The sequence below is a fragment of the Diplotaxodon limnothrissa genome, linkage group LG9, assembly GCF_057381915.1.
Source record: "Diplotaxodon limnothrissa isolate DT_005_m linkage group LG9, D_limnothrissa_male_GT1.1, whole genome shotgun sequence".
In the NCBI taxonomy this organism is placed as follows: domain Eukaryota; kingdom Metazoa; phylum Chordata; class Actinopteri; order Cichliformes; family Cichlidae; genus Diplotaxodon; species Diplotaxodon limnothrissa.
Window position 1 is genome coordinate 10,809,642 of NC_140604.1, and position 25,021 is coordinate 10,834,662.

The 25,021-nt window shown below is 42.6% G+C and overlaps 4 protein-coding genes and 1 pseudogene across 4 annotated transcripts; 1 reads left to right on the forward strand and 4 right to left on the reverse strand.

The window, feature by feature from the left end:
* Positions 1-25,021, reverse strand: part of LOC146625124 (uncharacterized) — a 238,552-nt pseudogene that overhangs the window by 195,436 nt on the left and 18,095 nt on the right.
* LOC146625145 (uncharacterized) lies at positions 1,476-11,061 on the forward strand. Its single transcript, XM_085362696.1, has 5 exons — positions 1,476-1,524; positions 1,633-1,745; positions 2,685-2,866; positions 10,635-10,791; positions 10,927-11,061. Exons 1-5 carry the CDS (start codon positions 1,476-1,478, stop codon positions 11,059-11,061), a joined length of 636 nt encoding a protein of 211 aa, XP_085218822.1.
* Positions 5,988-9,346, reverse strand: LOC146625146 (serine/threonine-protein kinase pim-1-like). Its single transcript, XM_085362672.1, has 9 exons — positions 9,286-9,346; positions 8,632-8,874; positions 8,345-8,497; positions 8,129-8,223; positions 7,944-7,991; positions 7,622-7,840; positions 6,426-6,606; positions 6,169-6,339; positions 5,988-6,079 (listed from the first exon to the last, which is right to left on the reverse strand). The coding sequence occupies exons 1-9, from the start codon at positions 9,344-9,346 to the stop codon at positions 5,988-5,990; spliced, it is 1,263 nt and encodes a 420-aa protein (XP_085218798.1).
* LOC146625147 (leukocyte elastase inhibitor-like) lies at positions 11,881-17,671 on the reverse strand. Its single transcript, XM_085363220.1, has 7 exons — positions 17,661-17,671; positions 15,204-15,343; positions 13,180-13,322; positions 12,722-12,799; positions 12,487-12,576; positions 12,235-12,415; positions 11,881-12,107 (listed from the first exon to the last, which is right to left on the reverse strand). Exons 1-7 carry the CDS (start codon positions 17,669-17,671, stop codon positions 11,881-11,883), a joined length of 870 nt encoding a protein of 289 aa, XP_085219346.1.
* Positions 21,580-23,968, reverse strand: LOC146625148 (leucine-rich repeat-containing protein 31-like). Its single transcript, XM_085362688.1, has 5 exons — positions 23,951-23,968; positions 23,085-23,187; positions 22,595-22,759; positions 22,311-22,466; positions 21,580-22,037 (listed from the first exon to the last, which is right to left on the reverse strand). Exons 1-5 carry the CDS (start codon positions 23,966-23,968, stop codon positions 21,580-21,582), a joined length of 900 nt encoding a protein of 299 aa, XP_085218814.1.

The following is a 25,021-nucleotide window of genomic DNA, read 5'->3' on the forward strand; positions in this document are numbered from 1 at the left end:
TTTACTCAGGAACAAATAAAATACTAAAAAAAAAAAAAGCCAAACAACAACATTTTTAATTTATCTAAGTGACTCATATATATTTAACCTGAGTAGCGAAAGACGGCGGTGGGTTTGAAAACAATTTGCCTGGAGTCCGGTGTTCTCACCGTGCTAGTGACCTAGCCCCCGGCTAGCTATCGAGCTAGTGGGTAACAGACGACTCTGAAAACGTCGGAGCGCTTTTGAAAATATGTGGTGTCCTGATAAACTGAGCCGATATTTGAGGTTTACACAGCTACATTCTCGGCTGAAAATATGTTAAACGTTTATTTTGTGACCCAGAAAGAATAATAAGAGTAATATTAAAACTAACTAGCTGCCGCCATTGTTGGAAACTGAGCTGGGCCGCGCTATGAATTCTGGGACACAGCTGCTTCTTCTTCTTCTTCTTCTTCTTCTTCTTCGGGGTTTAACGGCAGCTGGCATCCTTGTACATGCAGTGCTGCCATCTTCTGTTTCAGTCCGTTATTACACTCTTAAATCCTGCTACTTATTCCTGCGTCTTTTGGGATCTTACAAAGCTTCAAACGACGCGTCGACTATTAAATCAGTCGTCGACGATTTTGATAGTCGACGTAATCGTGACTAGTCGACAAATCGTGGCAGCCCTAGACACAACACAGACACAAAAGGAAATCTTCTACATTGTTTTGCTGTTCACACAAGTTCTAATGCTACCCTTTGTTTCTGGAAGGAGACGATTTTCTGTCCAGTATTAAAGTTCAAAGAACAGGGTATCCGTCTCCAGTGGGCTGCTAAACAAGTTTACCAGAAAAATCAGACCCACGGTCATGTTGTGTCACTTTGAGTGATTAGTCAGCAGCAATAACAGGGAATGACAAACTGACAGACTTTGGATATAAAACAAACAATTTAAACATTTAGAAGTTAAACATCTTCTCGGATTCCTTTTGCTGCACATGTCTATGTATGTATTTGCTGTACAGTGTCATTTGTTTGGAACATTAATCTTGATGTATACATAAACATTTGATTTAAAAAACGTGTTTAAAAATGAACACTGACACAATTAAACACAACACTGGTGCACGGTGACTGCAAACAGAAGCAGCTGCTTGTATCCTCCTGTGGATACAAACCAGCAAGAACTCATCAGATCTCTGTCACTTACCATTAATGAAGTTTGGCTTTTATTAATAAACAGAGAGCACGGATATCTATGGAAGAAATATAGTATCATCAGAATTCAAGTATTTTTAGACATTGAATTTATGACACTGAATTTTTATCCTCCAAATTTCCCTGCAAAAATATTCACCTGCAAAAATTCACCTGCAAAAATTCACCTGAAAAAAATTCACCTGCAAAAATTCAACTGCAAAAGTGATGAACTTTAATGACCCAAGCCAGAGCAATCAGCACCAGATCGAGTCGAGTGGCTCTCAGCCAATTAAATTACGCTGTTTGATCACATGACACCGTTAGCCAGCAGCGTGTCTCCTAAAAGAGAGCTGTTTAAAGGTGAGTGATTAAGTTTTTCTCCTAAATAGAGATCATTACAGAACGCCTAGTCCTACTTAAAATCCCATTTATTATTATTATTTTTTTTTATCATCTACTCGAACTAAGGAAAACGTTTGACTAACTCAAAGACAATTTCCACGCCTCCCCTGCCTGACTGCAGAGGCAGTTTTGAATTTAGGAGCGCCAAGATGGCAGCGGCAAACCCTGGCGGCTCTCCGGTGAGTATATATATATATTTTTTTATCTTCAAGTTTGTCTTTTGAAACCTTAATTTTATTTAAATCCGTTGCTCACGTATAAAGTACACAGACGGGGTCTTTGCTCAACTCGTCTGAGGCGTGTCTCACTAAGCGCTACATGCTAGCATCCTGCTAACCGAGCTACCCTTTACATGCTGTGCTTTAGAAAATAGGATACTCGTTAAAAAAAAATACTCCGCAGATATTGATAGATAGACGAACACTGCAAATATAATGTTGGAAACGAGAACGGCCTTTAGTGAAGGGGTAAAATACACCATGAATAAAGCCATAGAGTGAATGGCTGCCATGGTTGCAGAACAGCCTGATTTAATGACAAGAATGGGGAAGAGTGAGGTGAAGTGAACCACAGCCACAAAACACGGTCAGACAAGGCGGCAAAAGGGCAGTGATCTGTCCGTCAGTATGAAGTTGGTGTGTGCTTTGGTGAACAAAAACTCCAGACTGGTAGCAGGAAGATGGGAGACTCGTGTTTCACTGGAATAGTGGTGAATTAAAACATCCTTTGTTGGGGACATTTCGGTGTAAATGCATCCATACAGGCAAGACAGAGGCAGACCAGACAGTGAAGAAAACAAGGCAAACATTAGAAATATAAAAACGGAAATATAGGATGAGTCGGGGATGAGTTCCTGCCCCAAGTGGAGGAGTTCAAGTATCTCGGGGTCTTGTTCGCGAGTGATGGGAGAAGGGAGCCGGAGATCGACAGACGGATTGGGGCTGCAGCTGCAGTAATGCGGACGCTGCACCGGTCCGTCGTGGTGAAGAGGGAGCTGAGTGTAAAAGCGAAGCTCTCAATTTACCGGTCGATCTACGTCCCTACCCTCACCTATGGCCTTTACATGACTAACGTCCCCTCTTCTCCCTACCTCACATTAGCCCCCATCTTTCTTCCAGGTGGAAAAGACCCGTCACCTTCTGGGAGTGGCGGCTCCCGTGGGAACAGCTCCCACCACCAAGTCCCTGAGTGAGTCTCTGTCCCCCAGCGTGAGCTCCAGCACTCTGTCCACGTCCACCTCCGCCTCCTCGCAGATCTCCAGCCCCACCTTTGAAAGCGTGAGAAGGAGCTGGCCACCAAGGTGAGAAAAACGTGGGCTTAGTGGGCGTTCTTGTTGCTGCCTTCTTCCTTCTCTGCTCGGTCTTGTTCCTGTTGTGTTGTAGTGCCTGCGCCTTCTGACACACACCTTCAATACTGAATACAACCAGCTGGTGAACAGCATCAGTGACTGCAAGGTGAGAAATAATACAAAGAAATAAAAAAATAGCCTTTCTGTGTCACATCAGGGAGTTCCTATATTGACGTCTACCTCATCCTGCTGTTGTTTCACTTCAGCTTTCTCTCATCTCACCGATCGGACGTGATCCATCCGTGACGAGCTTCAGCAGTGCCACCCTCACCCCTTCCTCTACCTGCCCCTCTCTCTCGGACTCGCGCTGTGGCTCCATGGGCCAGAAGTAAACATATTTTTAGGAACATTGACCTCGATCTGCAAACGGTTATTGACAGGTTATCCATTTGATTCTAACTTGGTGTGATTTGTGTTAAAGGACCCCTGAGAACAGCTCACGTGCCTCCAGTCCCTCCTGCTCAGACTGTGAAAACTTCCCGATGGTTCCCACTCTGGAGACCTCCTACCTTGCGCGGGCTGCAAAGAACGAGTTCCTGAACTTGGTGCCTGATATTGAAGAAATGCGACCAGGGTGAGTAATGCCATATTAACCCAAATACTGTCACTATGACATGTGTCTCACAGACCAAATGTAAGTCGACACTCATGTTCTCTAGTTCAAGCGGAAATGATGTGGATCGATTCAAATTCCTGAGCCTGGATGATTTCAGCTGGAAACAAACCAACTCTGCTTCTTCCTCAGATAATTCAATTCAATTTTATTTATATAGCGCCAAATCACAACAAAAGTCGCCTCAAGGCGCTTCATAGATACAGAGAAAAACCCAACAATCATATGACCCCCTATGAGCAAGCACTTTGGCGACAGTGGGAAGGAAAAACTCCCTTTTAACAGGAAGAAACCTCCAGCAGAACCAGGCTCAGGGAGGGGCGGGGCCATCTGCTGCGACCGGTTGGGGTGAGAGAAGGAAGATGGGATAAAGACATGCTGTGGAAGAGAGACAGAGGTTAATAACAGATATGATTCAATGCAGAGAGGTCTATTAATACATAGTGAGTGAGAAAGGTGACTGGAAAGGAAAAACTCAATGCATCATGGGAATCCCCGGCAGCCTACGTCTATTGCAGCATAACTAAGGGAGGATTCAGGGTCACCTGGTCCAGCCCTAACTATATGCTTTAGCAAAAAGGAAAGTTTTAAGCCTAATCTTAAAAGTAGAGATAGTGTCTGTCTCCTGAATCCAAACTGGAAGCTGGTTCCACAGAAGAGGGGCCTGAAAACTGAAGGCTCTCCCTCCCATTCTACTTTTAAATACTCTAGGAACAACAAGTAGGCCTGCAGAGCGAGAGCGAAGTGCTCTAATAGGGTGATATGGTACTACAAGGTCATTAAGATAAGATGGGGCCTGATTATTTAAGACCTTGTATGTGAGGAGCAGGATTTTGAATTCAATTCTGGATTTAACAGGAGAAATCTGCTCTCTCTTTCTAGTCCCTGTCAGGACTCTTGCTGCAGCATTTTGGATTAGCTGAAGGCTTTTCAGTGAGTTTTTTGGACATCCTGATAATAATGAATTACAGTCGTCCAGCCTGGAAGTAATAAATGGTAAATGCCCTGTATTTATATAGCGCTTTACTAGTCCCTAAGGACCCCAAAGCGCTTTACATATCCAGTCATCCACCCATTCACACACACATTCACACAATAAATGCATGAACTAGTTTTTCAGCGTCACTCTGAGACAGGATATTTCTAATTTTAGAGATGTTGCGCAAATGGAAGAACGCAGTCTTACATATTTGTTTAATATGTGCGTTGAAGGACATGTCCTGGTCAAAAATGACTCCAAGGTTCCTCACAGCGTTACTGGAGGCCAAGGTAATGCCATCCAGAGTAAGAATCTGGTTAGATACCATATTTCTAAACTTTTCAGGGACGAGTACAATAACCTCAGTTTGATCTGAATTAAGAAGCAGAAAGTTAGCGGCCATCCAGGTCTTTAAGTCTTTAAGACATTCCTGCAGTGTAACTCATTGGTGTGTGTTATCTGGCTTCATGGACAGATAGAGCTGGGTGTCATCTGCATAGCAGTGAAAATTTATGCTATGTCTTCTAATGATGCTGCCTAGGGGAAACATGTATAATGTAAACAGAATTGGTCCTAGCACTGAACCCTGTGGAACTCCATAATTAACCTCAGTGTGTGAAGAGGACTCTCCATTTACATGCACAAATTGGAGTCTATTAGATAGATATGTCACAAACCAAACTGTACACTGGTAAACTGTTACAATAAAAAAGACCGTAATTTTCTTTACTCTTCTTTATTTATGTAACTTTTGTTTTCACTGGCAATTTAGTATTAGGTTAGGACAAAAAACAAATTAGGAAGGTTAAAGACAGAACATTACTAGATTGTGGTTTTAATTAAAATGTAGCCTTTGACAATGCTGAACACATGAGAAGCTACTTTAAGGCATATCACCCAATTTGTAATATTGCTAAACATTTCTTAAGGCAGACGAGTCATGCTGGCTGGGTCAGTGTCATTTTTGTTGTAATTGATGTCTGGTTTGTTCTGTTCCCTAGTGATGGGTAGGGATGGGTACCAGTATCCGGTGTTCTGACATAATCCTTGAAATAGTAATAACACAGTATCCTCAGCAAAGATGAATTAAACAAGTTTTATTTTAATGGAAGTTTACTTCAAGTCTTCAGATTTTTACTGTCTTTTATTTGATTACTTTAAAGTATATGATTACATTAGAGTAATTAAATAAAGACAGTTTTGATGGAGCTCCTGAGCCAGCCCAAGCTCTCTATGAAGACGAGGAAAAACTCCCCTGGGGGGGCCAGACTGACGGGAAGAAACCTCGGGAAAGCCCATTCAAAGAGAGATCCCCTTTCCTGGGATGGCTGGGGGGGGGTTACAGGAATTCCAAAACACTGAAATTTAAAGTGGGCCAATTAAAAAAAATTATTTCCTGAAAAAAAGAAAGGTAATTCATACATCACACATAAATGATAACGTCTGAATTGTGTGTGTTTGTGTGTGTGTGTGTGATAGGCTTATCTCAGCCAAGTGTGATGCTGTAGCTCCTCCAGCGTCGGCCGCGTCTCCGGGACTTTGGTTAAACACGCGTCCAAGAAATCCCGGCAGTCTGGAAAGAAAGGAAAGAGAAAAAACATGAAGATGATAGTTCCAGTGGTCCAAGCCATCAGTCAGTCTTGAAGTGTGACGTTTTCTTACTTTTGGACAGATGTCTTTTGAATTTCAGGCGCTTTTTGAGGAAGCTCGTGGTGTTAAAGTCCCCGGCATGAAGCGCTTCGTACAGAACCACTCCCATTTGCCATACCGTGGTGGGTCCACACCTGTAGCAACTGCGCCCGTACCACTCGGGAGGGGAGTAAATTTCTGTACCTAATAAACAGACACAATTGCAATTTCTTCTAAAACAAAAGGCGAAAATTGTGACATCTGTGAAGAGCAAGAGCAGAATATGTTACCATAGAAGACGCGGTACTGCGACTGCTCCTTAACAAAGCAGCTCAGTCCAAAGTCGATGATACGAACACGCGGTACATCTGAGCCGGTCTCAATTAGAATGTTCTCACTCTTGATGTCCCGGTGAAAGATGTGTTTATCCTCCAGGTGCTTCGCAGCATCAACCAGCTGCTTCAGAATGACCTGGAAATAGAGCAGGGCGATATGACCAAAAATATTTATCACGATATACATTTGAAAAGTTGTGATAACGATATAACTGACGATATAACTGACACTAGACAAAATACTTTACAACGCCACAACTTTATTAGTGCAAAAAACCCCATAAATGTATTTTCACTTAAACAAGCAGCTGTTTTTTTATGTGCATTAAAGTTATATAAAAATGTAACAGTGCAAATGCAAATTCCTCGCTGACAGTTTAACCAAAAGGCATTTCCAGTGGAAATTGGCCGACATATCCTCAGCATAACCATGTAAAATATCCACAAAGCTTAAAAAGAGGTTATACACACACAATACGGTAATATCACGTTGAGGTGCAGTACGTATCACTCCGCGAGGCGCCTGCCTACGATAGCCGTAATGCTCCGACAATCCATCGAGCGGTGCGGCTTTGTAGCTTAGCAAAGTCGCCGTGTACATAAAATCGTTTTGAGGTCAGTAAACACAACCAGAATTCATACATAAGGCACACGGGATTATAAGGGGCACTGTCGAGTTTCAGAAAAATCAAAGGATTGATTTTAAGTGTGCCGTATTTTCCAAACAACACGGTAATAACGGCGGCCCGCTAGCATGCGCTACCAAAAATCGTGCTTTGTTGTGTATCTGACGGACGAAAGCTAAACCAGTTCCACACCACTAAAGTTGCAGCATTTTTACAAACCAGTTCTGGTTCATCCGTTTCATTCAACGATCCACTTTTGCTCTTCTCTTTCTGCGTCACCGCCATCTGCGTATGTAAACATAGGCACTGCGCATGCGCGTTTTACCTATTCTAGCGCGATATTTCATTTTCCTATCGTTGCCCAAAATTACACCGGTATTACCGTGAATGGTATGATATAGCCCAGCCCTACCTGGAAACGATGAAAAAGACAATAATCAATCAATGGGTTAATGTTTCTCTAATACTCTGTGCTTTGATTGAATGATGTACAGTCTAAGACTCTTCTAAGGCAAGTCAACTTGCCTTGGCCTTGTCCTCTGGCAAAAATCCTCCATTTTCTTCTATGTATTTATCCAGGTCCACAGCGGGGACAGGTCTCTCCATCACCAGGATCAGCTCTCTGCCAAAGTCAAACCACTCCAACAGAGACACTGGGGCTGATGTTTCCACTGATCCATCTGCTTCAGCTGCAAGCTTCAGCATGATGGCAACTTCCACTGACACATTCTTCCCGTTATCATCCTGAAATATTTCAACAAAGTGGATGATGAGGCACAGACGTTCCACAGGTGAACGCTGCATGCAATCCACTAATGTAAAAACAATTCAAGTCTTGCACATTTACCTTCACTTTGCAGTACACTTTCCCCTTTGGGATGTGTTTGATGGCCACCTAAAAGACACAGGGCATTGATGAGCATTTCCTCAGTATGACATCATTAAAGGTGTAAAACAGCATACATCTCAGCTTACGATATTATCCCTTATCTGCATTACTGCCTGTCTTACTACCACCATCTGAACACTTACTGGTAAATGATCCTTTATGCGGTAGCCAGCAAACACTGCTCCACAGCCTCCTTCTCCAAGCCGGTGCTCCTCCACGTATCTTGCTTGGAAGTCACCTAAACAGACAAACACAAATTGGGTTTTACTACAGCTGTCACACAAATTACTCTCTGCTGTACCCTAAATGTTCATTTTGCTCTTCACCTGAATATAAAAGCTAAGCTGCTTGCTACTTACGTTTCTGTTCAGCCACTGACTTTTTGGCAACGGTTTTGGTTTTGTCCTGGTCCACGTTCTTTTTCTTAGGTGGGTCCCTGGTGTCTCCCGCAGCTTTCCTTTTGCCAGCCTTTTTGTTTTTACTGCAGCTCTCTGAAATCTCTATGCTGCAGTCTGCAGATGTGGAAAACACCAAAAGCACATCAGCTTATTAGATAATAGACACAAATATCTCCCAAACACTAATATCTTCAAACTAGCAACCAGATGTACACTTAATCTACCCCTCACTCAACTAATTAGCCTACCTTTACCAGTGTCCAACCAGGAAGATGCCTGCCCCTTGTCACCGCTCACATGCTCAAGAAGTTTACGCTTTTTTGCTGTATTGGTTGTCCCCGCTTCATCTTGTTGGACCTTTCGCTTGACTCCCCCGACCACATGAGCATCTGAGCTGGTGGAAGGACCAGCCTGCTCAGTGACCCTCCTTCTTTTTATGGGGGTCGTTTTTTCAGGACTGGCCTTTCTTTTAGCCATCCTGCTCTTACAATCTATAAACAACAACAACACATTAGTGAAAAAGAGCGCTCGACATCAGGACTAGAAGGATTTTGATGTCATTGAATTTTAAATTAGTATTGCTTACAATATAATAACAAGTTTATCCTTTTGATAAAAAACACACCAACACGAGTGGACCATACTAGGTCTACTAAGTCTAGATACTGATGACACTTGTTGCTCTGTTTTCACTGCTCAGTCCAAGAATAAACTTGTCACATTATTTTACCAAAAGACAAAGTGCCCCAGTAACCTTTCTTTGATTAGACATGTTGCACTCAGGTTAGTTTCAATCAAAACCAGGATTTAAATCCTCTAAAAATGAATCATTTTATACACAGAGCCTCAACATTGTTAGAAATGTACATTCTGTTATTTAGGGGATTTTATTTTTTACTTACTTTGATCTCCTGGATCTTTCTTATCTGCCTCAGTCGTAACTTTTCTTGTTTCCTTTTTCATCTTAATTTTTAAAATAGAAAATGTCACCTTAATGAGTGAATAGTCCTTCAAATGTCTGGATGCTTGACTTTTCTAACTAAGCTGTATAAGTCAGTTCTGTAAGTGAGCTTTAAAAGTAAACTCCGGAGTCTATGGCAACACAACATTAGAACCTTGCCTTTTAGTGACATCACTAAAAGGCAGTGTCCCAAGTAGTTTAAAGAAAAACACTCTGGCATTTCATATAATTCAGTAATTTCACATTAAACTTTCTTTCATTATCCTTTCATTATTTGTTTAAAGACTTGATGTGTGGATGCTACTATGAAGACTTCTAGTTGAGCAAACACTAATAAACACTGACTAGTTTATCTGAGATAAAATATAACACTTTTTTATTAAGTCAGTGTTAACTCTGTTTTTTTTCTGTTAGGATCATTCAATAGTATCAGAAGAGAAAAGAAAAGTATGTTTTGTTTTGTTTTTTTTCTTCAAGATCTGTTCACATGTACTTAGCAAGAGTGAGTACACAGCGTTAAAAAATGGTACTTAGTGTAGTGAGGAAGGCGAAAAGCAAAGAGAGCATATGAAGGTAATATTGAAGAAGGCGCAGTTTTGAAGTGGTGAAAGGCAAAGGCATGAGTGCAAGCGTAATAAAAGGTAATAGGAGAGATGTCGAGCAGGCGGAGGACTTGGCTGGAGCAGGAAAAGGCAAAAGGGGAAACGCGAGTGCACGTCTGAAACTTCTTCACTGTCAGTGAATCCTAATTCTTAAGACTAACTAAGAAGAATAAATCTATGTATGAATGTCGTTTTGAGCACATCTCCTCTTTCTACTGATCAATTCTTCCACCTAGTGGATAGATGATAGTATTGCAGCTTGTCTCGTCACCTGTTGTGTGTTTTGTGTGCTCCAGAACCTGCGTCCTGTTGGAGTACTGTACGTAAAACACACAAACACTGGAGTGAACACAGCTGCTGAACATCTCTATATTCATAACTTCTTCCTGTTATCTCATATCTGTCTCCCTTCATCTGTGTAGGAACGGTGTACAGATGTATGATTATGTCACTCCTGCTCCTCCACCTAACACCTCCACTCCAAACTAAGTTTGCTCTGCTGCTTTGGTTCACTGATCTGCAAGTATCTGTCATTTGTTTGCAGATGTCTGCAGGAATTATTGTAATGATCCATTAATGGTGCCTGATTTCATTCAGTTTTACAGCTTGTCTCGTGTTTTTGAACTGCTTCCCTCACAGTTGTACACAGTGCTAACATGTGCTCTTACTCTGTGTTTTATTCCTGAAGAAAAAGAAAGTGCCCAGCCCAGCAGGATGAAGATGGGCCATACGTCAAGAAGCCTCCAAATGCCTTCATGCTCTATCTCAAAGAGCAGAGGCCAAAGGTCATTGCTGAACTCAACATCCCTGGAAATGCAGCCGTAAATGCAGTGGTGGGACAGAGAGTAAGTGTGTAACTCTGCATACATTTATGCATCTGTTAATGTTGTCTGCTCATGTTTTTGCATGTGTCCCAGCTGTCCTGTAGTTATGTGTAGTAGCAGTGCTCACAGTGTGTTCTTATGATCTTCTGTCCACAGTGGAAGTCGCTTTCAAACGACCAGAAAGCCAGATATTTCAAGCAGGCTGAAACAGAAAGACAGAATCATGCCAAAGAGCATCCAGCCTGGTCGACCAAAGAAAACTATGTATGTCCAACAATAATTTCATTATAGACGATTGGACTGATTTCAATTGAATTAAACTGTTACTCCTGTTATTTCAACATCTGTCTTTGTGTAAATAAATGAAAAAACAAACAAAAGATGCTTCTGTCATAAGTTACAGCAGGATGAAACAACCTTCATGTAGTTCTTGTTTTTAACACTGCAAACCTTCTTTAGTTCTTTTGTTTCCTTTCATATTCAGCACACATCTGTCAGTGTCCACTAACTGTCAGGGAAAAGCCAGATAAAAACACTGTGGGGTCTTTTGGGACACGTGCTCGTTGGGTTTACTCATAGATATCAGAAATGATCTGTTCTGTATTCAAAGGATACACGAAGGACGTTTGTATTAAATGCAATATAGCGACTGATCATATGCTGCTTTCTTTGGGGGCTTTTCACCACCATGTTACACAAATCCAGTTTCTAACTGAAAAGAAAATCCTTCACCATTTTCTAATCAAATTCCCTGGTTTCCCATGTCAGAGATGTCATGGCTGAAAGGATCATCGCATATTGAGCTCAAAGCTAAACTCTTGTGTAGGGCCTCTTTCCATGTTGTACCATTCATTTTAAAAAGTCCTGGTAACAAGAGACAGAGGTGACTTGATGTATTACAGTTACTTCCCAATTTACAGAAATGATGTGACTTCTGACATTTTCCTAGCAGGAAATGTGCTACTGTGGGACACTGAAAGAATAAACAGCAAGGCACGTTTTGTTTTAATAACTTTTCTTTACTTCATTTGTATGAACTAGGTTTACCTTACAAAATCTTATACTGTATATAATGTTTTATGTTTAATTCATGTCAATGTCAGCTCGTGTTTACTCGGGTGAGCAGTACCGGCCCACAAAGAGAATGCTCTTGGTGGGTTTATGTCGGATGAAGAAGATGAAGTGATGGTCGGCAACAAACTCAGCGGGAATCGTTATAGAGCGGACTTCCATGTCAACCCCAGTGGCAGCAGCAGCCTCAGTTCCTTCTTCATTTACATCCACGAAAGCCTTGTGGACAACTTTGGACACTATCAGGTCATTTGCTGGAGACATTCCTAGTAGATGAAGAGCCCAGAAATCAGTTGTGTTTTATTCTTTACCAGATGATGTTTTGCAGTTTTTGTGCTCTCAATATAACTGTATAATTGATTCAGTGTGTCTCATTGGTGCAATATTTCTCACCAGAGAAGTCTCTCTTGTAGATGTCAAAAGCGTTCTCCATTCCCATGTTGGTCAGGATTTTCTCCAAGTCATACTTCTCCTCCATCTTAAATCGAGGGAGCTTGACATCAACCTCGTTGGGGCTCATCATGTCTGGGCGAGTCCAGTCCACAAAGTTCTGATAGGTCAGCTCCTTCTCCAGCTGTGTGGATACAGTGTCACTAGCTTGTCTGATTGAAACTGGACATTAAAGTACTGGTAAGTGCATCTTACCTTTTCCAAGCCTGTGGTATCATCTTCTATGTCATTAGGCAGGAATATGAGCATGCTGAGGTCATTTCCTTTATACGGCATCTCAAGAATCTGTCCAGAAACATTGTTTTTATTTATTACTCCATCAAAGATGATCTGACTTCCTAATCTAGAAATTTAGGCTGATATTTGTAAAAGACAAGTTTTAGATCATGCTGGTGAAATCCTGTAATAAGCTGAAAGTGATGGATGTTACCTTGCAGTTGGCCTCAGGAATGGTCGCAAAAGGAAATTTACTTTTCTGCTGCATCATCTTCACCGGCTTAGTGTCGTTCTGAAAAATAGGGGAGACAAGAGAAATGTTTTTTGTGTTTAGTCTCAAAATGATCTCAAAAAGTTCTGTCATGGTTTTATTCCAGCCATTGAGTGGATTTGGATGTAGAGCACACGTCACAACACAATTTGTTCTTGTTAGCCGAAGTTTGTGTTGTGCTGTTGTTTGAGATTTATTTGAGAACTTATTGGATATTACATGAATAATAAACTGCATTGCATAACTGCATAAAGTTGGAAAGTGATCGTCCTAAAAGCACGATTTTATCCCCTCAGAGCTCCAGGCTTTATGTTCTCATTCAGCAAAGTCCACAGCTCGTTTGTAGTATGACAGATCAAAGTATAACTGCACCATCCTATGCTGCCTTTCTGCACTGTTACCTTGTTCAGTCGAAACTGCGCATCAGCAGTCTTCTCCTCCTTAAACTGCGTGTTCCAGCTGCCCTTGAAGTAAATGGCATTCACGAGAACCAGCTTCGTCAGGCTACCCACTGCATCCTGGCTTAGCAAGTCCTTGATTTTATCTGGTAAAAAGAATTTATGAAAACTATTAACTATTACCAAAGATGCACTAGTTACTGTACAACATCTTCAGCTATAAAATCAGAAAACAGGGCAACAGCAAGATGGTTTTTATTTTAAAAAAAGGTGAAAAAGCTTTATGATCAGTATAACAGGGAACAAAAAACAAAAATTCAAGCGTAGGCTTGAAGCCACTGAGGTGGTTGTTAGCGGGGGTGACGCGATGCTTCTGGTATGCATGAATTAATTAAACAGTCCAATAACTCCAGCAGTACTTATCTTGTCCTTTTTGGTCTTTGTTCCAAACATTTTAAGATAAAAGCGCAGCGGTCACAAACGTTTTGCCTTCTTATGATTAACAACACACCTGACGCTGATTACGTGCGTCCACCTTAAATACCTTACATAAACCTACCATACAGGAACTTAAAAAGGTGGAATCCTCAGTGGTGCTTGGTGCCACACCCTCAGGGACTTTAATGTTATATAAAAACACTGACAGCTCAATATCTGCCTCAGTCACTCTCCCCGATCCAGCTGAGTCACCAATAGGAAAAATCTGCTTTTCACAGGAACTTGGTAACAGCAATAAGAGAATACGTAGTTTATTCCAAGAAGATATCGTCTCTCTCCCATATATAACATCTTATTGGAACCGATATGTTCCAGATATCAAGTGGAAGACAGTCTGGATGGTCCCCCATAAATATTTGATTGTAAATAAGGTGAAAGAAGTCTCATTTAAAATTCTACATAAATGTTATCCAGCCAGTCACTACATGGTCAAATTTAAAAGGGACATAAATACTAATTGTACTTTCTGTGGGGATCATCCAGAAACTGTGACGCATCTTTTTTGGTACTGTTCTTTTACACAGAGATTCTGGAAGGAATTTAGCAGGTTTGTTATTGTCCATATTTTAAGGGAGTTTTCTTTACGATGGGAAAATGTTTTATTCTGTTTGTTTAAGTTCCCCAAGAAGTATGAGAAATGTTTTTTATGATGAATTTGTTCATACTTTTAGCTACATTTTTTATCCATAAATGTAAGTTTACTAACAAAACACCATATTTCTGTCATTATTTTAAGGATGTGGAAATGTACATACAATCAATATCAGACTCCACCAACACAAAGGCTCTCAAAACAATACATGTATGTGTATTCTTATAATTGTTACCTTTTTCTTTTACTCTTGGCTTTTTGTGTTCATGTTCTGTTGTTTTGTATACTTCATCTGTTCGTATGTTGTATACTCATTGTTTGTTAAATAAAGTTTAAAAAAAAAAAGAAAAAACTTAAAAAGGTTACCTCTAGCGGCAACATGAGGTATCAACCCAAAAATGGCTCCTACAAAAATAATGGGATTAAGATGTCTCATTTCCAGCAGGTGGCACCACAGTCCTATAACCCTCATAGAAAGTCCTTGTATCCTATTATTATAGATGGTAGATTTATAAATGGCCTGTATTTGTATCGCGCTTTTATAAAAACAATGAATGAATTTCCTGCTGCACTTAAGATAATATAAAGATATAGAATCAATAGCAGCCAATCCTAAATGGGCCTGAAAAATAAAAATATGTTAAAGACACAAGTGATCAAAGTAGAAGTACCCATCACATAATATAATAAGAATAGAAGAATTGGCCTGCTATTTACAGCAACATACTGCTGTGATGGTTTTATTAATAGCATGAAACCAAACAGTAAAACCCAGAGATAGTGCTGCTTAATACTGAATAGAAATTAGACTGGAAGAACTGGAAACAGAAAATAATGTGGACGGTGGACAATCCGGTAATAATGTCTCAACTGAACACAACACAACTGATCCCCAAGGATTTACAGTGGAGATCATTTAAAGTTACATTATGCTTACCTTGTGTCTGCTTCTCCACCCAGCTGTTGATGTGGACCCTGGCCTCCTCTGCATTTCCTTTGAAGTCCACAGACTCGAGCTCAGCATTGTAATGCTTTTTGGTGCCTTTTAAAAATTCCTGGAATTGTGAAAATAAGTCACTCGAAACAGATTCAACAAACTACGGAGACTTCAATCAAGTTCAGTCACTGTGTTAAAACATTTTCAGTCCTTTGGATGCAGTTGAAGCTTGAACTAACCAGTCAGCCTTTGTCTAATAAAAGATTAAAGCAAATAGCTTGTTGGATGCCAATTTAAGTAGCCAGCATAGAAAAATACACAGATTGTGGGTAAGCTGGTTTGTAACGTTTCGGTTCAGATGGCAGCAGTTTTTGCTGACAAATGTAAGTTTTAGTATTTCTAAGTATTAATAAATTACTGTTTTACTTCTTTATATATTTCTTTATACTATTTGCAAATATTTTAAAAGTTTAATCTGCTGTGATGACTGGAACACAAAGGAGAGAAATGGTGCCTTGTCTCTTGTTATGAACTGTAAATAGCTAAGTGCTTAGAGCAGCTGGTCCTAGCACACTTCAAATCCTGTCTCCCCCCCACCCTGGACCCCCACCAATTTGCATACCGCCAGAACAGGAGCACAGAGGATGCAGTCTCCATCGCACTGCACTCTGTCCTCTCACACCTGGACAACAACAACACCTACGCCAGAATGCTGTTTATAGACTTCAGTTCAGCATTCAATACAATCCACCCCTCACAACTCATCAGGAAACTGACAGACCTGGGCATCAGTTCCCTCATCTGCAAATGGTTACTGGACTTCCTGACCAACCGCCCCCAACATGTCCGGCTGGATAACCGCTGCTCATCTACCATCACAATGAACACCGGTGTACCACAAGGTTGTGTGATGAGCCCTTTCCTCTACTCCCTCTTCACCCACGACTGCAGACCTGCTGATGGTTCCAACACCATCATTAAGTTTGCAGATGACACCACGGTGATTGGCCTCATCAGTGACAACGATGAGGCCGCCTACAGGGAGGAGGTGGATCGTCTGGCTGAGTGGTGCGACACAAACAACCTGCTGCTTAACACCGAGAAGACCAAGGAGCTCATCGTGGACTACAGGAGGAATGCTGACCCACATCCACCCATCCACATTAAGGGGACGGCTGTGGAGCGTGTGAGCAGCTTCAAGTTCCTGGGAGTCCACATCTCCGAGGATCTCACCTGGACGACCAACTGCTCCAAGCTGGTCAAGAAGGCTCACCAGCGCCTCTTCTTCTTGAGGACTCTGAGGAAGAACCACCTGTCCTCAGACATCCTGGTGAACTTCTATCGCTGCACCATCGAGAGCATCCTGACCAACTGTATAACAGTCTGGTACGGGAACTGCTCTGCCTCGGACCGGAAGGCGTTGCAGAGGGTCGTGAAAACTGCCCAGCGCATCGCCGGAGCACCACTTCCTGCCATAAAGGACATCTACAGGAAGCGGTGTCTGAAAAGGGCTGGGAAAATCATCAAAGACCCCAGTCACCCATCACATGGACTCTTCACCCTCCTGCCCTCTGGGAGGCGCCACAGGAGCCTCCGGACTAAGACCACCAGGTACCGGAACAGCTACTTCCCCACAGCTGTCAGACTCCTGAACTCTGCCTCCTGACATCTGACCCACGTTAAACTCATGCACTGAACATACACACCCCCACAATGGACAACTGTACCCTCAAACACACAATAATAACATGGAGTGAACCACCACTCACAACCACTAGCACTTTATATACCCTCTGTAGAAACTATCTACACCCTCACTTATCTTAACTGCACTACTGTATAGCTCTGTGTAAATAATCATTCTGTACATTCAATAATCTTTAATCCTACAACTGTTTACAACTTGCATAGTTGCCGGGGATTCCCATGATGCATTGAGTTTTTCCTTTCCAGTCACCTTTCTCACTCACTATGCATTAATAGACCTCTCTGCATTGAATCATATCTGTTATTAACCTCTGTCTCTCTTCCACAGCATGTCTTTATCCTGTTTTCCTTCTCTCACCCCAACTGGTCGCAGCAGATGGTCCCGCCCCTCCCTGAGCCTGGTTCTGCTGGAGGTTTCTTCCTGTTAAAGGGGAGTTTTTACTTCCCACTGTCGCCAAAGTGCTTGCTCATAGGGGGTCATATGATTGTTGGGTTTTTCTCTGTATCTATGAAGCGCCTTGAGGTGACTTTTGTTGTGATTTGGCGCTATATAAATAAAATTGAATTGAATTGAATTATCTGAAGAAGAAGCAGAGTTGGTTTGTTTCCAGCTGAAATCATCCAGGCTCAGGAATTTGAATCGATCCACATCATTTCTGCTTGAACTAGAGAACATGAGTGTCGACTTACATTTGGTCTGTGAGACACATGTCATAGTGACAGTATTTGGGTTAATATGGCATTACTCACCCTGGTCGCATTTCTTCAATATCAGGCACCAAGTTCAGGAACTCGTTCTTTTGCAGCCCGCGCAAGGTAGGAGGTCTCCAGAGTGGGAACCATCGGGAAGTTTTCACAGTCTGAGCAGGAGGGACTGGAGGCACGTGAGCTGTTCTCAGGGGTCCTTTAACACAAATCACACCAAGTTAGAATCAAATAGATAACCTGTCAATAACCGTTTGCAGATCGAGGTCAATGTTCCTAAAAATATGTTTACTTCTGGCCCATGGAGCCACAGCGCGAGTCCGAGAGAGAAGGGCAGGTAGAGGAAGGGGTGAGGGTGGCACTGCTGAAGCTCGTCACGGATGGATCACGTCCGATCGGTGAGATGAGAGAAAGCTGAAGTGAAACAACAGCAGGATGAGGTAGACGTCAATATAGGAACTCCCTGATGTGACACAGAAAGGCTATTTTTTTATTTCTTTGTATTATTTCTCACCTTGCAGTCACTGATGCTGTTCACCAGCTGCTTGTATTCAGTATTGAAGGTGTGTGTCAGAAGGCGCAGGCACTACAACACAACAGGAACAAGACCGATCAGCTCCGAGCAGAGAAGGAAGAAGGCAGCAACAAGAACGCCCACTAAGCCCACGTTTTTCTCACCTTGGTGGCCAGCTCCTTCTCACGCTTTCAAAGGTGGTGCTGGAGATCTGCGAGGAGACGGAGGTGGATGTGGACAGAGTGCCGGAGCTCACGCTGGGGGACAGAGACTCACTCAGGGACTTGGTGGTGGGAGCTGTTCCCACGGGAGCCGCCTCTCCCAGAAGGTGACGGGTCTTTTCCACCTGGACGAAAGATGGGGGCGAATGTGAGGTGGGGAGAAGAGGGGAGGTTAGTCATGTAAAGTCTGTACTCTAAGAAAAAACTTTTTAGAATAGCACTTTGGTCTTTGAGCTGAAAAGTCATTTTTCCCTCTACGATATTAAACAGATTTATTTCTTTATGAATCTTTTAAGGCCCCACCTCCTGCAGCTGCTCCATCTTCTCCAGCTCCCACTGGTGCTCTAGGATGAGGCTATCTCCTCTGGGCCTCCAGCCGGCCAGGTTCTCCTCTCCACGCACATAAGCCACTGATGTGTCCAGGACCTTCCTCCTCCTCCTCTGCATCCCTGCTCAGGACATGAGCCCTCATTAGGATGAAGCTCTCCACAGAATTATGATAAAACAGCTGCCGTTCTTTAAACATGTTTCATGGCCGCTCACCTGGGCTTCCAGTGTCAGACATCTTACACAAGCTCAGCTCGTAGATCCCAGTCACTCGGTTGTTATAATGAAGCAGAAGTTTTGAACAAGGAAACTTTGTAACGAAATGCCAACGACCGCCTGTCTGTTTTCAGGGCTGTATTTGAAGCCATGCTCCAATCAGGCAAAGTTTTAAGTGTTGCACATTTCGATGGGTTTCTTTCAGCTGACATAGTTTCCATTTGGGTCATGTGGTGTTAGATACCCCAGCGTGTGGTCATAGGGTGAAGAGCCCGGACGATTAGTGGGATTTTAGGTGTGGTGTAAAAATGACGCTGCAACTTTAAAAACGTTGTTGCTTTAAGGATTAACGTACAACCATACTTGGGCTGAGTTTGACACTGGTTCTCTTCAGTAATTAAAATAGCTTTAACACATGATAAGATCAAATGTCAGCTACACTGTGACAGTCGAGGGGCCACACTCAGATATATTTATTCGCTTGTTCTCTTTGTGTGATAAGAGTTTCCATCTGAATTTAACCCCTGTGTGGGGCTGATCTTTCATTTCATTTTATTTCAAGCTCAGATTCTTTGCCTTTGGCACATTTTCTGTGACGAGACTTCAAACCATTCCCACCGTCCTTATTAATCAACATGGTGAAGTGATTCTTCGCAAGGTGATGGGATAGGAAGAGTTTCAGAAAATGAGGCCTTTTGTCTTTATTGGAGAGGTCAGTGCAGACAGGACGGATGGGGGGAAGGCGAGGGGGGAATGACACACAGGAAACGGTGTTGGTCAGACCCAAAGACAGGCGTGGGCAGTGAGGACTCTCACCTTCAGACTCACTGTCTAATCAGTCTGACAGTGAGTCTGAAGACAGAGCAACCCAACACACGTTACTATGTTCATCATCATCATCATTGTTTATTTATATAGCACTTTAAAAACACACAAGGCTGACCAAACTGCTGAACAATAGAAACATAATAGATACCATAAGAATAATAAATACGATACAATAATAAACATAGCGAAAAACAATAAAATACAAGTCAGTCAACCACTGAGTCAAAAGCCAGTGAATAAAAATGCTTTTTCAATCTGGATTTAAAAACCAGCACTGATGTCGATTGCCTAATGTGAAGAGGAAGATTATTCCAAAGCTTAGGAGCCACGATAGAGAACGCTCGGTCTCCTCTCAGTTTCAGCCGTGATTTGGGGACTGAGAGCAACAGCTGCTCAGCTGACCGGAGCGAACGAGTGGGGACATAGGGCTTCAGCAGGTGCCAGACCATTTAAAGATTTAAAAACCAATAAAAGAACTTGAAAATGAATCCTAAATTCAATTGGAAGCCAGTGCAGGGAGGCCAAGAGTGATGTTATCACTAAGCAGGACATTAAATCAAATTAATGAGACACCAAAACAAGAGCTGGAGCCCAAGACAGCCATGAAGTCACAGTGTACACAAATACACAAGAAACACAGAAACCAGCTGGGTGGATGTGGCTCGGGAACCTTCTGTTACCTTGAACGTCGGTGTTTTGAACGCTGGCTGCTCCAGTCTGCTTGTATTTGTCCAAGATTTCCCCTCATATCTTGGTTATGGTTATTTTTTCTTTTATTAAACTGATCACACTCCTGTTCATGAATAGAAAAAAAACCCATCAGTGTATTTTCACTTAAACAAGCAGCTGTTTTTTTTGCATTAAAGTTATATAAAAATGTAACAGTGCAAATTCCTCGCTGACAGTTTAACCAAAAGGCATTTCCAGTGGAAAGTAGCCGACATATCCTCAGCATAACCATGTATAATATCCACAAAACCTGAGAAGGTTGGAGAGAAGGTAGGCGAACTCTGCTGGGATCTGCGTTTAACAAAGTGTCTAAAGACGAAACAAAGAAATCTTTCTGTAAATGTTCAGATGCACAGACTGGACTGAAAAAGAGTGAAAAAGCAGCTAACGTCCAAAAATAAGAAAACTTTGAAAGAACTCCAAAAAAACCTGGAGAACTTTTGCTCAAAAAACAGTTTTGTTTTTTTTAAATTACAAGGCAATCTGACAAAATGTCATCAAATGAGACTCAAGACTTCTGCAGGTCTCTGCCATGACTCAATTTTTTTTTCTTAACGGCAGAAACAATTGTTCCTTTTTTACTTTGTTTCTATTTTCTCTTCTTGTTTTTATCTGTTGAACAACAAACAACATTCATGCTGATTCACATAATATCCTGTCTCTACTCTCTGGGATTTCCTCGTAGCTCTTTGATGCAAAGAACATCCATCAAACGCTCCAGCTTGTGCTCAACATCATCGTGAACGGTGAAGGTACTCTGACGAGAAAATACTCAGTCGACCTTTTGGTTGATTTGTTAAAGAACCCCAAAATAGCTGATTACCTAACAAGGTATGCAGATAATTCACAGCTCTTTTCCTGAATAGCTGCTTTAAAACTCTGCTGAAAGCCTTTGTCCATTTCCAGGTATCCCCACTTCTCGGCATGTGTGTCTCAAGTGTTAGGACTGCTGCATTGGAAAGACCCAGACCCTGCAGCCAAGGTGAGAGACGACAAATATGATAACCCACACCAGCTGTGCTTAACTCTGTAAGTTCCCAGTATTCCCTGAAACCATCACGTGTGACACAGTTTACATCAGACGTGATGCAGCTGACGTCAACACTGACCTTCTTGTGGTAACAGAGACTTAAAAAAATAATAATAAAGCAACAAAGTGGGTCGCTCTTTGACAGTAAATTCCAGTGCGGTCCGCTCCAATCTCCTCAGGCTGACTCTCTTCTAGGCTCTCCTGACTGTTCCCTTTACATGCTGATGATGTGTCTTGTAAATCTGGATCCCTTTCCAGCAGGACGCTCCTCTTTTTCAGACAGTACCTGAGCTGCTCTCTCTCCTGACAGTCAGCTGTCCACCTCTGCATGGCCAGTCGAGCCAGCGCCGGCATTTGAGGCAGAGCTCGGAGCAGAGCGGGCAGCCAGGCTGAGCACGGAGCAGAGGTTGAAGGTCGCAAACTGACATCCACGTCTTCCAGAGAGCCCAGACCTCCTGCTGCAAACAGACTGCACCAACCGTTGTCTCCCACCAAGCTGTTGTAGGACAGATCCAGTGCACGGAGTGAGGAGAGACAGCCCTGTCTGCACACGGCAGCTGCACAGAGGAAGAGGACCCATTGATAACTGATCACTTTATGCCTGTTCACTTTACTGTTTTGTTCACAATGTTTCTGATGGAGACAAAAATAACACCGAATAGTTTCATTGTTTTGTTTTATACGACAGCTACAGATGCTGGCAGCATGAAATAAATGAAAGAAATATCAATTTCCTTCAGGCTTTACTTGTCTTAATATACATTTATGCAGCCTAATGATCCACTACAGACCAAAAAAGAAAAAGTATAATGTCATTGTGTGTTAGTTACCCAGATGTTGCATGTCATCAGTGGTGAGCTCGCAGCTGCAAAGACGGAGCTCGCTGACGACTGATGGCTGCAGAGCATCCAGCAGGAGCGCCAAGTGACCGCCAACCACTTTACACCAGGAAATATCCACCGTGCGCAGATAGGACACCGCCAGGGCTGATGCATAAACACAAAGTTTTCACCATTTCAGGCTAGAGGGTGGAAGAGGTATTCGGGGAGAATGACTTGAAGGAAAACTTCTATAAATAAACAAGTGTGTGTGTGTGTGTGTGTGTGTGTGTTACCCAGAGCAGTGAAGGACTCGTTGCTCATGTAGCAGCTGTTGAATGGCAGCCTCCTCATTTGTGTCGCAGGGAGGGCGGAGACCAGCAGGTGGACCACACCTCCCACTTCCTTATTGGATGACACATCAAGCTCGGTCAGTGCAGTGAGAGAGGGCAGCACCTGGACTGAAAAACAACGAGTCACATGACTGCTGCAGCGAGCATGCGATTAGTGTCCGGCGTGTGAGATTGGTAGCAACTGACTCAGAGCCTCTAGATCATCTCGCGTGAGGCAACACAGGTGGAGGTCGAGTCTCTCCAGGTGTGTGACGTGAGCCAGGTGAAAGGTGAGGCGGCTCAGTCCACCAGCTAGAAGCAGCTTTACAGTATATTAATCAGAACAATGCTGCTCTCTAATGTATCTTGGTAAAGTGCAGAAAAATCTAATGTTTTATATGATACAGTGTGATTTCAGTAACATATCATAATGGAGGCTTCAGCAAGTACTTACGAAGGAAATCTTTCCTCTGCTCTTCAGTTAGTTCATCAAATACCTCCCAAAACATCTGTATGGTGGGGTGGCGGTCATGATATCTCCAACCATAACTTGTGTTCTGAAAACAGTGAAAATGACTGTTATAATCATAGAGTTTGTAAGGTCAGGCATACACTATGTTGCCAAAAGTATTCCCTAACACATCCAAATCATTCAATTAATGTGTTCCAATCACTTCCATGGACACAGGTGTATTAAATCAAGCACCTAGGCATGCAGACTACTTCTACAAACATGTGTGAAAGGACGAGTCGCTCTCAGGAACTGAATGAATTCCAGCATGGTAATGTGATAGGATGCACCAGTGCAACAAGTCCAGTCATGAAATTTCCTCGCTATTAAATATTCCATAGTCAGCTGTTAGTGATATTATAACAAAGTGGAAGTAATTGGAAATGACAGCTAGTCAGCTGATGCTAAGGCTCATAGTGCACTTAAGTCACCAATATCTGCAGTCTGCTGTTGTTACAGATGTCCAAACTTCATTGGTTTCCATGGCTGAGCAGCTGCATCCCAGCCTTACACTGACAAACACAATGCAAAGCGTCAGATGGAGTGATTTAAGCATCTCAACACTGGACTCTAAAGCAGTGGAGATGTGTTTACTGGAGTGACGAATCACACTTCTCTGACTGGCAATCCGATGGATGTGTCAGGGTTTGGTGGTTGCCAGAAGTACTTGTCTGACTGCACTGTGCCAAGTGTAAAGTGTGGGCATGTGTGCACATGGCTGGGCACCAGTGCACAATACAAGGTCCATAAAGACATGGATGAGTGAGTTTGGTGTAGAAGAACTGGACTAGCCTGCACAGAGTCCTGACCTCAACCTGATAGAACATCTTTGGGATGAATTAGAGCAGCAACTGTGAGCCAGGCCTTCTCCTCCAACGTCAGTGTCTGACACCACAAATGCACCTCTGGAAGAATAGTCAAAAAATTCCCATAAACACACCTAAACCTTGTGGAAAGCTTTCCCAGAAGAGTGGAAGCAGTTATAGCTGCGAAGGGTGGGCTGACTATTATATTATACTATCATACAAAAGTCTGGATTAAGACTGAGATGTGACTCAAGTTCATATTTGTGTTAAAGCAGCCGACTGAATGCTTTTGACAGTATGCAGTACACAGTTATTGTGCTACAGGACAGCTGTGAAACTACAGCCTGTGTCTGTTTGGCTGACTGTACCTGTTTGAACTTTTCCCAGTCATGCACGTCCTGGCCGACCAGCACTCCCTGCAGCTCCTCTGGTCGAAACAGCCTCACCAAATCCTGCTCACACACCAGGAAGAAGCCTCGCTTGAACTCCTGGAACAGATTCTCCACTGATGTGTTGAAGGCATGATTCACATAGGCCTCCACAAACTCCTTCCTGTTTAGGAGGGAAAATGTTAAATTAGCAAACATTTCACAGAGACAAAGGTGCTGCAGATGAACCTCACAAACACTTCATGTTTTATATTTACCTCATATTAAGACCTACTAAGGACCTGATTGTTTTTAATTATGTCCTGATACATAAAACCTGAGAGCTCACATAACTGCATATGCTCAGAATAGACAGCACACATGGATACAAATTACTGCCTTGCAGCAGCAATCTTCAGACCATCACTATGAGCTCCATACAAGGTTACACTGTTCCTGTTATTAACAGCAGGGGGCACTATCAGCCACAGACTGGGAGCCAGATATGCTCTGCTGGTGCCTCATTGTTACAGAGGAAAGACTCTATAGTGAGAAACAGCTGAGGGGGAAACACTGATCTGGAAACGTCTGAGTGTTACAGAGGATATACATAGCACTGTGGTTCAGTGTCACACAATCACAAACAAATACAGCAAAGTACTAAAAAGGGTGTTGCCTCCAAAGATTGCTTTTACTGGTTTGGAGC